Here is a 15,904-nt window from a genome sequence, read left to right as displayed (position 1 = left end):
GACCCAGTATGTAACTATCTATGTTCTTATAGATTTCATGAGACATCTCACCCCAACCTCTTGTTTAATGGATTAAAAAACAGGATCCCAGAAAATCTAAGTGCCTTGAACAATGTCACACATATAATTGGTAATATAACTAAGGCAGAAACTGAAGTTGCCAACGTTAACTCTTGTACATATTTTTTTTTAAGCAAATTATTATTTCCCCCCCTTAATGTTCTCTAGGAAAAGAAGTTCCACAAAGTTCCTCAGTACTCTATTCTATTGTTTCTTCTCACTAGAATCCTTTCTTTCTGTCCCACCCAACTATAAAACTTCCTAATTTTTTCTATGTCTGTTTTCCTCAGAAAGTGATCAAGAATTTTACTGGAGCTTACTAAGTGAGAGAATGGCATGGACATATATACATTACAAAATGTAAAATAGATAGCTAGTGGGAAGCAGCCGCACAGCACAGGGAGATCAGCTCGGTGCTTTGTGACCACCTAGAGGGATGGGATAGGGAGAATCTGAGGGAGGCACAAGAGGGAGGAGATGTGGGGATATATGTATATGTATAACTGATTCACTTTGTTATAAAGCAGAAACTAACACACAATTGTAAAGCAATTATACTCCAATAAAGATGTTAAAAAAAAATGTGTAGTACTTCTTGCATTGATGGTGTGGTGATCTAAGTGTCTACTTTCTAATTGCTCAGGCTTCTGTGAGGAATTCACAAGTGGTAAAGGGAAATTTTTGCCTTCTAAAATGTATTGGCTGGACAGCATGTGAAAGAAACTCAGCCATGGTGAAATGACCACTCTTACATGAGGTCAAAAAAGTCAGAGTGTGGTGAACATGAAGATGCGACACTCAGATCCCTTTAAGGAAAGACTTGTTGCCAGTTTTGAGAAGGGTGGTCAGCAGACAGTTTCTTGTCAGTCCCTGCTCAGCTCCATGGAGCCAGACCCGCCTTTTCCTGAAGTCATGTCCTTCTTACCTCTTCTAGGGCAGCCCAAATCCTATATCTGCCAAGAGGAGGTAAAATGGTGCCCTCACTTCAGCTTCACAGGGCATAGCCCTGATAGGTAATACTCACTCCTGATCTCTGCCAACTTGGTAGAGGCCTGGTCAGGCATGCCTCTACCCAATTCTGTTTTTTCCTGCTTTGAATTTGAATTTTTTCTCTACCCAATTCTGTTTCCTCCTGCTTTCCTTTATAATGATTGCTGATAAACATCTTGCATCCCAACTATTTCAGCATCTTCATCCTAGAAACCACATCTGCAACAGAGAGCTGCCAAGCAGGGAGAACTAAAAAGAGCAGATATGCTCGGAAAGGCAGAATCAGGAGTCAAAAAGGGAGTTATGATAGCTTTACATTTTCTGCTTTTATTCTCCTGAACCCAGCTATATTCTGCCTTTTCATTCTGTGTGCCAACCTTGCAGATCAGAATAAATCACTATTATTATTTTTAGTATTAGCTTAATTTAATTCAAATCAGTTTTTGTTTTTAATAACTATAATAAAAATTATAACTGAATATGACTGAAAGCTGTATTTTGTGGTACTGATAGAGACTATAACAAAAACAAAAAGAATAAAAATATTAACATGAGTTTATAAAGACAGGGAAGTAAGATTTCTGTTTGGAGCAGAAGAGACATGACCTCAGCCTGTGACAGGGTGGCCATCTTGCTCTCATAAAGGTACAGCCACCTGAGTGAGGATGACACCAGTAAGCAGAGCCAAGAGGTTGGGAGAGACAATTCCTGCTGATATCGTTGAGCTCCAAGTACAACCCTGCCGGAACCCTTCTGCCAGTGGACTTATTTGTGCTGTCTGTTGCTTCAGAATGGAGACCCACCTGCTTCACTCCCTTCTATGCCTGGTGTCTAAAAGCTGCCCAGCACACAGTAGGGCCTCAGTGAACGTGTGCTGGGTGTGTGGACGCTGTAGGCCACAGACAAGAATGATCCAGGCAGTGATGAAACACGATAAAGTCTCCCGTTCGTTCACAGCTCCCTGCTCCTCCACCTCCTCCTGTGCTTCCTCATGTGGTGAGGTCATGCATTGTGTCCCATCCCCCTCCTCTGGGACTAGCTCACTGGGCACCTGAAGCCAGAGATGTCTTATCCAGTGGAAGGTGACCATGTCACTCCCTGCTCATGGACCCCCTGCTCTTTAGAACAAAACCCACAGCCCTCCCTGTGGGACTGTGCTTGGACTAATGAGGGCAACCAGAGGCAGCCATGGCCCAGCCAGCCAGTCTAGGCCCAAGGCTCACAGAACAGGAGATGGTCTCATGAGCACAGTGTTCTGTCATCAGGCCTGAATGCTTTCCAACCTTGAACTGGGGGATGTTTAAGTTTGGAGACACAGAGCACAGTGCACCAGTGGAGGTGGTCTGGAAGCAAGGGGTTCTCATCCAACACCCCACTCCCCAGCCTCACTCCCAAAACTCCAGCTTCCTCCTGCACGGATGCCTGCTCTCCAATTCCTGTGGTCAAATCCACATGTTGGGGCCCCACCCCATGGGGAAAGGGGAGAGCATAGCCCAAATCTTACATGATAGAAAACTCAGCTGCACAGGAAAGTGACCACACCACACAGGTTGGTTCATGGGACCTTGTTATCCTACTACAGACCTCTCAGGCATAATTTTTTTAATTTTTCAATGAGAATTTTATTTATTAATAAAAATTATATGTATTGAAGGTGTGCAACATGATGTTTTGATATAAATATACATTGGGAAATGATTTAGTAAAAACAATTAACATATCCACCACAAAAAGTTATCATTTTGTGTGTGTAGCAAGAACACTTAAGATCTACTCTCTCAGCAAATTTCAAGTATACAGTGCAGTTAGGTAATAATTTTTTTAATAAAGCAAACAACCCAGGGCAAAGAGGTATCCAAGATCAAGTTTATAAAGAGCCCTTCAATTAATGAAATCATGTATCTGTGGCAATTCCTTTCTAAAGACACCTGAAATCCTTACTTCTTTAATATTAGTTCACCTCAGGGTAAACTATAGAATAATTTTATGGCATTTCCCATAATTAACACTGGTCACAGGGACCAAAAGTTCCCCTTGGACCTTAAGAAAATGTTTGGTAATGTTAGTGCCAGAATGTAATACACAATTTCTGCATTTCTGCCCTGCAATGCAGCAATTGTTGCCGTTAGGAGTCATCGTGAAAATTCTCTTAGGTCATTTTTCCATTTAGTTGTTCTTATTATCTCCAAGTACTGCATGACTACATGCTTCTCAAACTGGAAAATGCATAGCCCCAATTTTGTGAAGGGAGGATGCAAAACAAAGTGTTTGTGATACATCTTTCTGGAGCATCAAGTTTATTGACAAGAATTGGAAGAACAAAGTAGCTGACAAGAACTATCCCGCTCCTCCACCAACATGGAATATAGAAAGAGGGAAAGTGCCCCAGGAGATGCAGTTCTGTCTCTTAAGTTTCACCTAGGCGGGGACTGAGGGGGCAGACCTGCAGTCAGGGTGGCCTCTACTCTGGTCCTTCAGGCGACTCCAAACCATCGTCTGAGCTGGCCATGTTTTGGATATGATGCTTCTGAAGGCCTTGGATGTGCTGGATAACCTCCTGATTTGAGTCCCATGCAGAGAACACTCCCATCATCCACTGGACCAAGTCCCAGGGAGCACGGCCTGACCATCCTGCTTTGGCCATCCATTCGGTATTACATTGGGCTCACTTTATTTTGACACTTCTTGATGGACAGCCTGCAACATAGGTGTTTTAAAATAAAGTTCCAGAATCTCCCAGCCACCCCCTGCTGTTTCTGGCTGTGGCCAGAGGGAGCAGCTGGAGACACTCTATCAGGCTCCACAGCATGGGAGGAATTTCCAGAGTTGGACACACCCTGAGAGCAGCTGGTTCCTTCTTGAGCTCCAGTTCTGCTACTGGTACTGCTGATGGAGGGGGATGCCCCAAGCCCACACTGGGGGGACTGGGATGGGGGTGGCAGTCATCACCTCCAGGCTAGGTGGGGAATTGGCAGGCTCTCTGGCCTTCTGCCCTGACTCCTGGTCCTCCTGAAGCCACTCATTTTCTCCCTGTTACAGCCATGTGGGGTTAAGAGGCTCACTCTTCACAGACACTTCAGGACTTGGGGAGGCTCAACCCTGTGGCTGCTGAGGTTAGTGGAAGGGGAGGGCCTCATAGTGATGGTGCAGACCCAACCTTGTGTTCCTTGGAGCTCATGCTGTCATGCCTCCTGCCTGTTCCTGAGTGGTGAACCTGGTTCCACCCCAATCCCAAGGGCTCTTGTCACAAGACAGCTCACTGTACAGCCTGAGTGGTTCCTCCTGGCCCATGTTCACCCATGGATGCCTCATTAGGTCACTTAAAGTGCCTCTGTTCCTGGGGTTGAGGGTCATCATTGTTTTCAAGAGATTTTCTATCTCTAAGGAGAGATAAAAGGGGATATAATGTTGCCCTTTCAAGGTTTGCTGCCCAGCTCCCAAAAGTTCTCTCCTCCAAAGGACAGGGACTCAGTCACCATAAAGTAGAGAACCACCCCCAGACTCCTCTCATCCACCAAGGGATTGGCATAGTTCTGGCCCAGGAAGAGTTCTGGGGCAGCATGAATGGGGCTGCCACAGAAGATATCAAGCTTGTCACACTTGTTACACTCATTGCTGAGGCCAAAGTCTGTAATTTTCATGTTCATCTTGGCATCAAAGGGGAGGTTCCCTGGCTTCAGGTCCTGGTGCATGATGCCCATCTGGTGGCAGTGCTGCAGAGCAGAGACCAGCTGCCAGAATGTTCCTTAGGCCTCTGCCTCTGTCATGTGGCCATGGTCCTGTACCTATCTAGACATGTTCCCCCCACTGAGGTACTCCATGTCCAGGAACAACGTTTCCTCAGTGTCAGTCACCTCCAACAGCTGTACAGTATAGGGGTGATTCAGAGCCTTCATAATGTGGACTTCCCAGAAAAGTCTCAGGAAGCTGGAGGAGCTCTGCTGACTTTTCTTAATGACCTTGATGGCTACCTCTGTCCCAGTCAGAATGTGCCAGGCCAGCTTCACCTTGGAAATGTTACCTTTACCAATGGTGTGGAGGATCCCATAGTTGTCAATATGAGCCTCCTCATCAGCAGAGATGGCCTTGGGGCCCTGCATCATGGTGGCCTGCTAACTACACCAAGTGACAGCACTAACTAGCAATGCTAACTATGCTAAGTGTACTAACTATACTAACAGTGCTAATATTAACAATCTATATTAACAATGCTAACTATACTAACTATGCTAATAAACAATATCAACTATACCAACTATGCTAACTATACCAACAATACTAACTATACTAACTGTACTAATACTAGCAATATTAAGGGAAAAAATAAGATAAAATGAGAAAAAGAACAAAGAAATAAAAGAAAGCAGAAAGAAAAAAGTGGGGAAAAAATTGAGAAGAAAAAATTTTTTAAAAAAGAAAAAAATGATAAAAAGACAAAAATAAAGAAAAATGAGAAAACAGAACAAATAAAAATAAGTAAAAGAAAATGAGAAAAATAAAAAAGAGTAGAGAAAAAAGAAAAAATAAAGAAAACAAGATGGCAAAAACAAGGAGAAAACACAAGCTCACTGTGGGTCCAAGGACATCAGGTCACAAAAAACATCTTCCTGGACTCTAAGGACAAAAAACCTAGGCCCAACCAGGGACTTAATGGCACTTTATGAGGTCAGAGAAAGAAATGGACCAATCATGGCTGGGGATAAACCACAGTGTTTGTTTTTTTTTTTTCTTTCTTTCATTTTTTGGTCTCAAGACCCCTTTATGCTTAGAAAAAAATGATCACAAAGAGATTTTTCTTTATGTATGTTATTACAGATTGGTATTCACTTTGTTAGAATTTAAATCTGTAGGATGCTTCAATGACCTTTTCATTTCTAGTTTGAAAATCTGTAGGAATTTTAAAGACCTCATAATATCTACACTTGAAATATTCAATTCCTTTTCCTTGAACTCTGGTCTCAAAAAGATGTTACAACTTAACTGATATCAGGACACTGTAGAAAAATTTTCTGTTGCATAAGACATGATAACGTATATTATTAACATCCAGGAAGCTGAGAGGAAGATTTACCAGGAAGATCATTAGCAGATTTCTCATCAGGAACCTTGGAGGTCAGACGGCTTGGGTTGATGTATTCAAAGTGTTGAAGGAAAGACGCTGTCAACCAAGAATCTTATATCTAGCGAAACTGTCCTTCAAAAATGAGGGAGAAATTAAGACATTCCCAGATAAAAAAGATAAAAACATATGATGCAAATATTTGCTATCTATAAGAGACTCACTTCAGATCCAAAGACAAAAAAAAGTTGAATATAGATAGAAAAAGATAGTCCATGCAAATAGTAACCAAAAGAAAGCAGGGGTGGCTGTACTAATATCAGACAAAATAGACTTTAAATGCGAAAAGTTTACAAGAGACAAAGAAGGACATTATATGTTAATAAGGGGTTCAATAGAGCAAGAAGGTAAAGTCATAAACATTTACATACCTTAAGACAAGCAAATGTGGACAGAACTGAAGGGAAAAATAGTTCTACATATTAGTTGGAGACTTCAGTATTCAGCTCTCAATGATGGATAAACAACCAGACAATAGAAGTGAGGAGGTAGAGGACACAATACTGGACAACACAATAAACCAGTGAGATCTAACAGACACACACAGAACCCTTCCCAACAACAGAACACATGTTCTTCTCAAGTGCATGTGGGACCTTCTCCAGGACAGACCATGTGTTAGGTCACAATTTGTCTCAGTAGATTTTAAAAGATAGATATCATACAAAGTATCTTCTCCAACTACAATGGGATAATAGATATCAGAAACAGTGGGACTTCTCTGGCAGTCCAGTGGTTAAGACTTCACCTTCTGGACTTCCCTGGTGGTACAGTGGTTAAGAATCTGCCTGCCAATGAAGTGGGCATGGGTTCAAGCCCTGGTCCGGGAAGATCCCACATGCTGTGGAGCAACTAAGCCTGTGCACCACAACTACTGAAGCCCGCGTGCCTAGAGCCCATGCTCTGCAACAAGAGAAGCCACTGCAATGAGAAGCCCATGCACCACAATGAAGAGTAGCCTCCACTCACCACAACTAGGGAAAACCCTCTTGCAGCAATGAAGACACAACACAGCCAAAAAGTAAATAAATAAAAATAAAATAAATTTTAAAAAATTAATTAAAAAAAAAAAGACTTCACCTTCCAATGCAGAGGGTGTGGGTTCAATCCCTGGTCAGGGAGCTAAGATCCCAAGTGCCTCAGGGCCAAAAAACCAAAACAAAACAGAAGCAATATTGTAACAAATTCAATAAAGACTTTTAAAAAATGGTCAGCATCAAAAAAATCTTTAAAAAAAATGAATTTGTTATTTCAAAAAAAAAAAAAAAAAGAAACCAGCAACAGGAGGAAAAGTGGAAAATTCACAAATTTGTGAAAATTAAACCACTTTAAAGAACCACTGTGTCAAAGAAGAAAGCACGAGGGAAATTAGAAAATACTTAGAGATGAAGGAAAATGAAGCACAACACACCAAACATGGGAAGCAGCAAAGCAGTGCTAAGGAGAAATTTATAGCTATAAACACATTTTTAAAACTCTCAAATCAACAACCTAACTTCATGAAACTTAGGGAACTAGCAAAAGAAGAATGAACTAAACCTAATACTAGCGAAGGAAGCAAATAATAAAGACTAGAGCAGAGACAAAATAGAGAGTAGAAAACCAATAGAGAAAATCAACAAAACCTAAAATTGGTTCTTTGGAAAAATTAACAATGTTGACAAATCATTAGCTGGAATGACTAAAGAAAAGGGAAGACAAATTATTAAAATTAGAAATGAACATGGGGGCATTATTATTGACTGTACAGAGATAAAAAGGATTATGAAAATTTGTACTGTAACAAATTGGGTAACCTAGATAAAATGGACAAATCTCTAAAAGTGTAAAACCTCCCAAGGCTGAATCACAAAGAAATAGAAAATCTGAATAGACTCATAACAAGTAAGATGATTGGATCAGTAATCAAAAACCTCTTTACAAAAAGAGCTCTGGAACAAATTGATAGCTGGCAAATTGATTCACAGGTGAATCATATGACATTTAAAGAAGAATTAACACCAATCCTTCTCAAAGTCATGCAAAAAAATTCTGGAGAAAGAACACTTCCTAACTTATTCTGTGAGGCTGGCATTGCCTTGATACCCCCCAAATATCTCTGGCTCATCTTCTAGACAGTCACCAGAAGATTTTACTAAAATATCCAGGCAGAGGTGTTCTTTGCCCAGTGACTTGAATCTGGTTCCTCTAAGATCTTTCTACTTCCCTTCAGTCCCACCCCCTGATTCCTGGAGAAGGGAGAGGGGCTGGAGGTTGACACAATCACTAATGGCCAGTGATTTAGTCAGACATGCCCATTGTACTGAAGCCTCCATAGAACCCCAGAATGATAAGGTTCAGAGAGCTTCCAGGTGATGAACTTGTGGAGATTTGGGAAGTAGAGAACTCAGAGGGCATGGAAGCTCTGTGCCCTCTCCCCACACCCTGCCCCTGGTGCCTCTTCCATCTGGCTGCTCCTGAGTTAGAACCTTTTATAATGAGACATCATTGCACTGAGAATATAACTGCAGGCACTGATTAGGTCAAAGGCTCCACACTGCCTTTCCATGCATTGGTGAATGTAATATAGTGAAAAATAAATAAATAAATAAATAAATAAATAAATAAATAAAGACTGGAGAGTAAGCAAGAATGACAAGATTTTAATACTTTTTTCCTCCAGCCCCATTATTTCTTTCTTCCTTTTTTCTGTCTTTTTTTTTTCATTTTTTCTTTTCTTTTCTTTCTTTCTTTCTTTTTTTTTTTTTTTTTTTTTGCCTTAATTCCTTCTCTGTTTCTTTGTTCCCTGCTAGTCTCTGCAACTAATTTTTTTTTCTGATTCAACAACCTAAGAAGATTCCTGTGTTGCCAGAAGAACAAATTGGAGTTTCTAAGGGTGGTACATTTATCTAGCCTGGGACATTACAAGGAACAGATAGTGCCAGATTTCAGCAGATCTTGTATGTTATGATCAGGGTTGGTAATAGGGAAAAGGAAATAAATCATGAACAAGAAAATTCAGGTCTTGCTGCATTTTATTTCATGTATAGGAAATTATGTCTACAGTTTAGTTAAGGTACATAATCGTATGATTTTTAGCCTAGCGTCTCTCATGTTCCTCCTCTTTCTTCCTAGTTCAATGACATTTTTCTCATCCTCCAAACCCCTAATTTACTAGGTTGGGAACTCCATGAGAGGGAGAACCATATCAATCCCTTTTACCGTGGTATCCCCAAAGCTAAGCATGAATCATAGGGAGACATTTCACTGTGTATTTGCCTGAAAATATAATTTTATTTATTAATAAATGAATGTTTAGCCTTTTGTTACTACAACATATTTTATAGAGGTTGTTTTATTTCACCCTGATAACAGGAGTCAGACCCCCAAAAAAGTTGCCCTCAGGCAGATCCAGGGTATGAGTACAGTGGGATCTTCTGCATCTATAGCCATTTATCTTTCCACTAAATACACCTACCCCCGTGTTAGCAAGATCAGTAGCAGGCTGCAGAGATTGTTCCTCACTCAATTGGCTGCTTCCAATAGTGAGTGATAAAAGTAGTTTAACAAAGCTCCCTGGGATACAAGCAGATCAAAATGATAGATCCATACTCCATTGGTTTGGTTTGGTTTTATTAACATGCAAATGAATGAAAAGCAAAGGGAGTTCTTCCAAGCCTAATTTTGTTTGTTGAGGAGGGAGGAATGAAGACATGATCAGAAGCCCCATTGAAACCCAACTTCAAATGCTCCAATAGATCTGTAGTCTTTTGGAAATCAGATAGGTTGATAGAGCATCAGGATCTGGGACAACTGAATACAGCAAGTGATGAGTGAATGATTAGTGATGACTAGGCAAGATTTCAAGCATCCTGGGAAGTGCAAAGTAGCAAATGCTCTAAAGAGAAAGCTTTCGTCTTGTAAACCCGAGTGCAAGATTCATCAATGCATGGAAAGGCAGTGTGGAGCCTTTGACCTAATCAGTGCCTGCAGTTATATTCTCAGTGCAATGATGTCTCCTGATTGCCTGGCACATGTATTTTATGCTTCTCTTTTAATCTTTCAAGCTCTCTCTAGGTCTCCATTCCCACCCCCTTACTTCCTATCTCTCTCATTACTGGCCCAAACTGACAGCTGCACATGAGCCACGGTGTTACCCTAGCCCCCATGTTACACTCCATGCCCTCTTCCCCTATTTCTCCTAAAAATGATCCCTCATTTTAGATTATCCACAGTTTCCTAAATTACTACACTCCATACTTCTAAGAATCACAAATATAATTTGAATGATATATAGCTAAGTGTTTTAATTTATACTGCTCTTCCTCTATGGCATTTTTTCAAGAAAATGTGTTTACGGGGTATGTACCTGCAGGTCGGGGGTTCTGTTTTTTAATTCTTCCAGGCGAATTAACATGATACTAGATCACTAGGATGTACTTAATATAAAGTGACAGATTCATGTCTTATCAAGCATTATATATGTATAAACTATACATCAGTTTGTTCCCTCACCCTATAAAAATATCTGTTCCTTACCCTTTTACAAATACCATTTGTCATTTTCAAGCTGCTTCTGGAAATGAAAAAGGCTTTGCTCTAAGCATGAACAAACATAAATGCCATCAATAAAAAGACACTGTAAATTACACACAGAGCCCCCCATCCATATCTAAATCCTTTTGTACCTGTTTGATACATTGACAAACCTTCTGTTTTTTATTTTACCATCTTGTTCATATTTTAGCAGCAAACTTTACACATTGGTATAAATGCATTTTTCATGATAAATTTACTGAATTATTTTATATTACTCCATTTGCTTTTCCAAATTTGCATTCAGATAGGTGAGATTTAAGAAGAATTTTTTATATGAGCCACTTTGAGTTACTTTAATGTAATGGTGCTTCATGAATCACTGGGTGAGTTTGAGCTGAGGTGTAGCAGGCTATTTGTCTCCTATTGCCATGCCAATGACACCTTACCAGGACATGACATAATGGGTGCTGTCTGGTTTAATAAAAGATGAGTTCCCCTCCAGTACTTGAGGAGAGAGATTTCAATCAGCTCACAGTCTGGGACTCTATCTACTCTCAGGTTGAAATCATACTGTCAACAGCATCTCAGCTTGCCATGAAGGGTGCTAGTAAAAGCATATTTGTTTGGATCAGCTCGAGACTGAGAAAACCCACAGCAAAAGCTAAACCAACAAGCAAGGGCAAAGACATTTTCCAAATAGTGACGACTCCTGATTACATTTCTAAATTCTTCAGCCCCAATTTGGATGTGGCACATGTAGACTTTCATCTAAAATCAGTGAAACTCCCAGAAGAATTGTGTCTAGAGAGAAGGCTGTCTGATGTGATAAACAGCAAAATCTCCATCAGCCCAATGCAACTCAGAATTCTCTAAAGAGAAGAGTGTGAAGAAAAGAGAAACTCGGTACAAAAAGGATTCTCTGTTCTTGGCTGAGCATCTTGCTGACTGCAAGAATTATGCATAACTCAGACCCAGCAACCAGGGCTATCCTATCATTGTCACATCTCCCCAAAGTTACAACCCCATATAGTTTTCTCACACTAGGTGAGAGCCCCAACATACAAAGGAAAGAATCACTCCTCTTTGTGTCTGACACAGCTGGGCTCAGAACTCTGTCATCACAGAGAAAATGGATCATTGGCCCCCACAGTAACACATCAAAACTTCTGGACATGTCAGGAGACCAAAGCAGTCATTCCCAGGCATCTGGCTTCTTAGTAAAGCAGAGCAGGAAGACATCTTTGCAGTTAATGGGCCACAATTCCCTTGTCTCTCCAACACATTGTGCTATTGGGTCTGAAAACTCATTTCAAGGAAGAGAAGACTTTTCAAAGAGGACCCTTTCTCTGTATCCTCTTATCTAACTTCCTCCAGGGAAAGGGAGAACCATAGATACGGATTTCCAATTTTGAGGAGAATATTGTTTAAAAAACAAACAAAAAAATTCTTTTGAATCCTCCCCCTTAAGACTGGCCATTAATAAATGGTAAGAGTAACTAACTATGGAGTATGGCTTTACCTTGAGACCTTTGTTTTCAGCTTCCCTCTCCCCTTCATTTATCACTTCCCCTGATGGAATTGCTTAGAGCCTGTGTATTCTCCCCTGCTTTTCTTTATCAAAGCTGCTCTTATTACTTTTTTCCAGGGAATTTATTATTGTCTCTCTGTGAACACAGCACCATTCTAATTGTTATAGGATATGAAAAATATGTATTAATGAAAATATTTGGCCTCAAAATTAATAGTTAATCTTAAGAAATAATGGTTAATGAATGTGCCTGGCACTCTGCTAAGTGCTTTACAAGTGTCTCTTTTAAACCTATGGCATAGTTGTCCCTACTGCTATTCCTGGGAAGCTTATAATGATAAAGAAAACTTGTTCAATATAACACAACTAGAAAGTAGCTGAGCAGGACTCAGACCTAGGCAATAAGGCCCTAACCCTGCACTTTTTACCACTAAGTTGTTACCAAATCCCTAAAGACAAAATACACAAACCAATCAGAGATGCATAATAGAGCAAACAAAACAACATGAGATGCTAAAATTTAGATATTCAAATGTCAGTATCTAAGGGTGTGGCCAAGAAAGGAAAAACCCACTTAGACATAACCTTATCCTTCACTAGAATGAAAACCATGAGGCACGAGCATTTGTCTTTATTGTTGTATTCTTAGTCCCTAATCCATAGTCTGTCACATAATAATAATAACTATTTTCTGAATGAATATTTTAAAATGTCCTAGACATAGAAAACAAACTTATGGTTACCAAAGGGGAAAGGGGGTGAGGGATAAAATTGAAATTTGGGATTAACAGATACACATTACTATATGTAAAATAGGTAAACAACAAGGACCTACTGTATAGCACAGGGAATTATATTCAATATCTTATATATATATAACTGAATCACTTTGCTGTATACCTGAAACATTGTAACTTGACTCTACTTCCATAAAAAGATAAAATTAAAAAAAGATTGGTACTTGTAAAGCAACAAGAGGCTTTTCATTAACTCTTATGCCAATAATGGCAGAGTAAGAAATAGTTTATCACAGTGGGTAATAGTCATCTGAGAATTTTTTTTTTTTCCAAAGAAATGTGTTCCAGTCATGTAATGAGGGTTGAAAAATCCCAGTGATATTAGCTCTCCCTGTTGCTGGTTTATGGAAATGTTAGTACTGTACTTAAGAGAAGATAATAGTTCTAAGTAGAATTATCTATCATAATAATAATGTACTTATATTAATTCTTGAGATAAAATAAAAAAACTTTTAAGAGAATTTTTTCTTTATTCCAGCTAGTATATGAAATATTTTAAAAGAACCTTAATGTATTAAGTAAGCTGAATAAAGATTGAGCGGGTGCTTCAAAAATCATAGGGTTGTTTAAGCAATGGTATAATTTAGTTCAATTGACTTAATGAATCTTCATATTATTGATAAAATCTTCATGCTAGCCTTCCCTCTAAGAGCCTTAGGCATCACTTTTGTAAGGTACCCAGCTTAAAATGATCACATGGTAATACAACAATAAATCAGCCCCTTTCTCTGCAGAATCACCATGGCGGCTGGGACCTTGGACACATATCTGAAAACTGGAGCGCCTTCAAGGCCCTCACTGCCGCTCAGTACAGCGGGGCTCAGGTCTGTGTGCTCTCCGCACCACCCCACTTCTATTTTGGCCAAACCAACTGCACCCCTGAATTTCTCGGTAAATTTCCTGCTGGCAAGGTTCCAGCCTTTGAGGGTGACGATGGATTCTGTGTGTTTGAGAGCAATGCCATTGCCTACTATGTGAGCAATGAGGAGTTGCGGAGAAGTATTCCTGAAGCAGCAGCCCAGGTGGTGCAGTGGGTGAGCTTTGCTGATAACGATGTAGTTCCCCCAGCCAGTACCTGGGTGTTCCCCACCTTGGGCATCATGCACCACAACAAGCAGGTCACAGAGAATGCAAAGGAGGTGGTGAGGCAAATTATGGGGTTGCTGGATGCTCACTTGAAGACAAGGACTTTTCTGGTGGGCGAACGTGTGACACTGGCTGACATCACAGTTGTCTGCACCCTGTTGTGGCTTTATAAACAGGTTCTGGAGCCTTCTTTCTACCAGCCTTTCCCTAATACAAACCGCTGGCTCCTCACCTGCATTAACCAGCCCCAGTTCTGGGCTGTCTTGGGGGAGGTGAAACTGAAAAAATAGCTCAGTTTGATGCTAAAAAGTTTGCAGAGAGCCAGCCTAAAAAGGACACCCCACGGAAAGAGAAAGCTTCTCGAGAAGAGAAGCAGAAGCCCCAGGCCGAGCAGAAAGAGGAGAAGAAGACAGCTGCCCCTGCTACTGAGGAAGAGCTGGATGAATGTGAGCAGGCACTGGCTGCTGAGCAGAAGGCCAAGGATCCCTTTGCTCACCTGCCCAAGAGTACCTTTGTGTTGGATGAATTTAAGCGCAAGTACTCCAACGAGGACACACTCTCCGTGGTGTTGCCGTACTTTTGGGAGCACTTTGATAAAAATGGCTGGTCCCTGTGGTACTCCGACTACTGCTTCCCTGAAGAGCTCACCCAGACATTCATAAGCTGCAACTTTCTTAATGGAATGTTCCAGCGATTGGACAAACTGAAGAAGAATGCCTTTGCCAGTGTCATTCTCTTTGGAACCAACAATAGCAGCTCCATTTCTGGAGTCTGGGTCTTCCGAGGTCAGGAGCTTGCCTTTCCCCTGAGTCCAGATTGGCAGGTGGATTATGAGTCATACACATGGCGGAAACTGGATCCCAGCAGCGAGGATACCCAGCCGCTGGTTCAAGAATACTTTTCCTGGGATGGGGTCTTCCAGCATGTGGGCAAAGCCTTCAATCAGGGCAAGATCTTCAAGTGAACATCTCTTGCCATTGCCAAGCTGCCTGCACCTGCCCTTCAGGGAGAATGGGGGTCATTAAAGGAAACTGAACATCGAACCCTTTCTTGCCCTGCCTCCTTCGTGGATGATGGCTTCTTCAAAGGGGAGTAGATATCTTGAAGCAGGGTGCTGTCTATAACTGCAGTACCTCCCTGTGCAGGAGAGAAGTCTTCAGAAGAGCAGAAAGAGAGGTCTCTCCTCAGTTTTGATTTTTTTTTTAATTGCCTTGCCTCTCCTGTGATGACCATCTTCTAGGCTAGCTGGGAAAGATTGGATGTAGTTAGGAGGTGGTGACACAGGGCTTTGTAACTACCTAATTCCAGACCTTCCTGCATGAAGGGGGAGAATACCTGCTGATGGGGTGAGAGCACAGCATGCAGAGTGACTTAACACTACCTCCTGCAGCTGCCCTGTGAGGTGGGGCAGCAGCCATATCCAAGAGTCATAGTTTAAACACTTCAGACAAACAGCAAGAAGAGGTACAGACTCCTTGGAACAGATACTGGCCTGTGGGCCCTAACCTGGCTGTGGATCATCTCTAGGGTATCCCTACTTTCTAACAAGGAAGTGGAGTTCAGAGATTTAAGCAAGTTGCCTGTGATCACACATCTTAGGTGGTGGAGGCAGGATTTTGAACCAAGTGGTGTCACTGGAACCTGAACCCTAAACACGCCCTACTCCTTCCTGCAATGTAGAGCAGTCATAAATGTCAGTTAACAACCCTGAAAAAAAATTATAAAAGTAAAAAAACAATAAATTATATTGCCAGCTTAAAATGAACATAATCTAAGAGAGCTTACCTAAAGATCAAATAATAAAAT

At 41.0% G+C, this 15,904-nt stretch overlaps 1 protein-coding gene across 1 annotated transcript; it reads left to right on the top strand.

The window, feature by feature from the left end:
* The first annotated feature begins 13,753 nt into the window (after positions 1-13,753).
* LOC133075503 (elongation factor 1-gamma-like) lies at positions 13,754-15,062 on the top strand. The gene is given in 3 exon segments (XM_061169782.1): positions 13,754-13,778; positions 13,781-14,374; positions 14,377-15,062. Coding segments are annotated over 3 exon segments (1,305 nt in total).
* Positions 15,063-15,904: the final 842 nt, after the last annotated feature.

This window comes from Eubalaena glacialis, chromosome 15, assembly GCF_028564815.1.
Source record: "Eubalaena glacialis isolate mEubGla1 chromosome 15, mEubGla1.1.hap2.+ XY, whole genome shotgun sequence".
Lineage (NCBI taxonomy): Eukaryota > Metazoa > Chordata > Mammalia > Artiodactyla > Balaenidae > Eubalaena > Eubalaena glacialis.
This window is presented reverse-complemented; position numbering and strand designations above follow the sequence as displayed.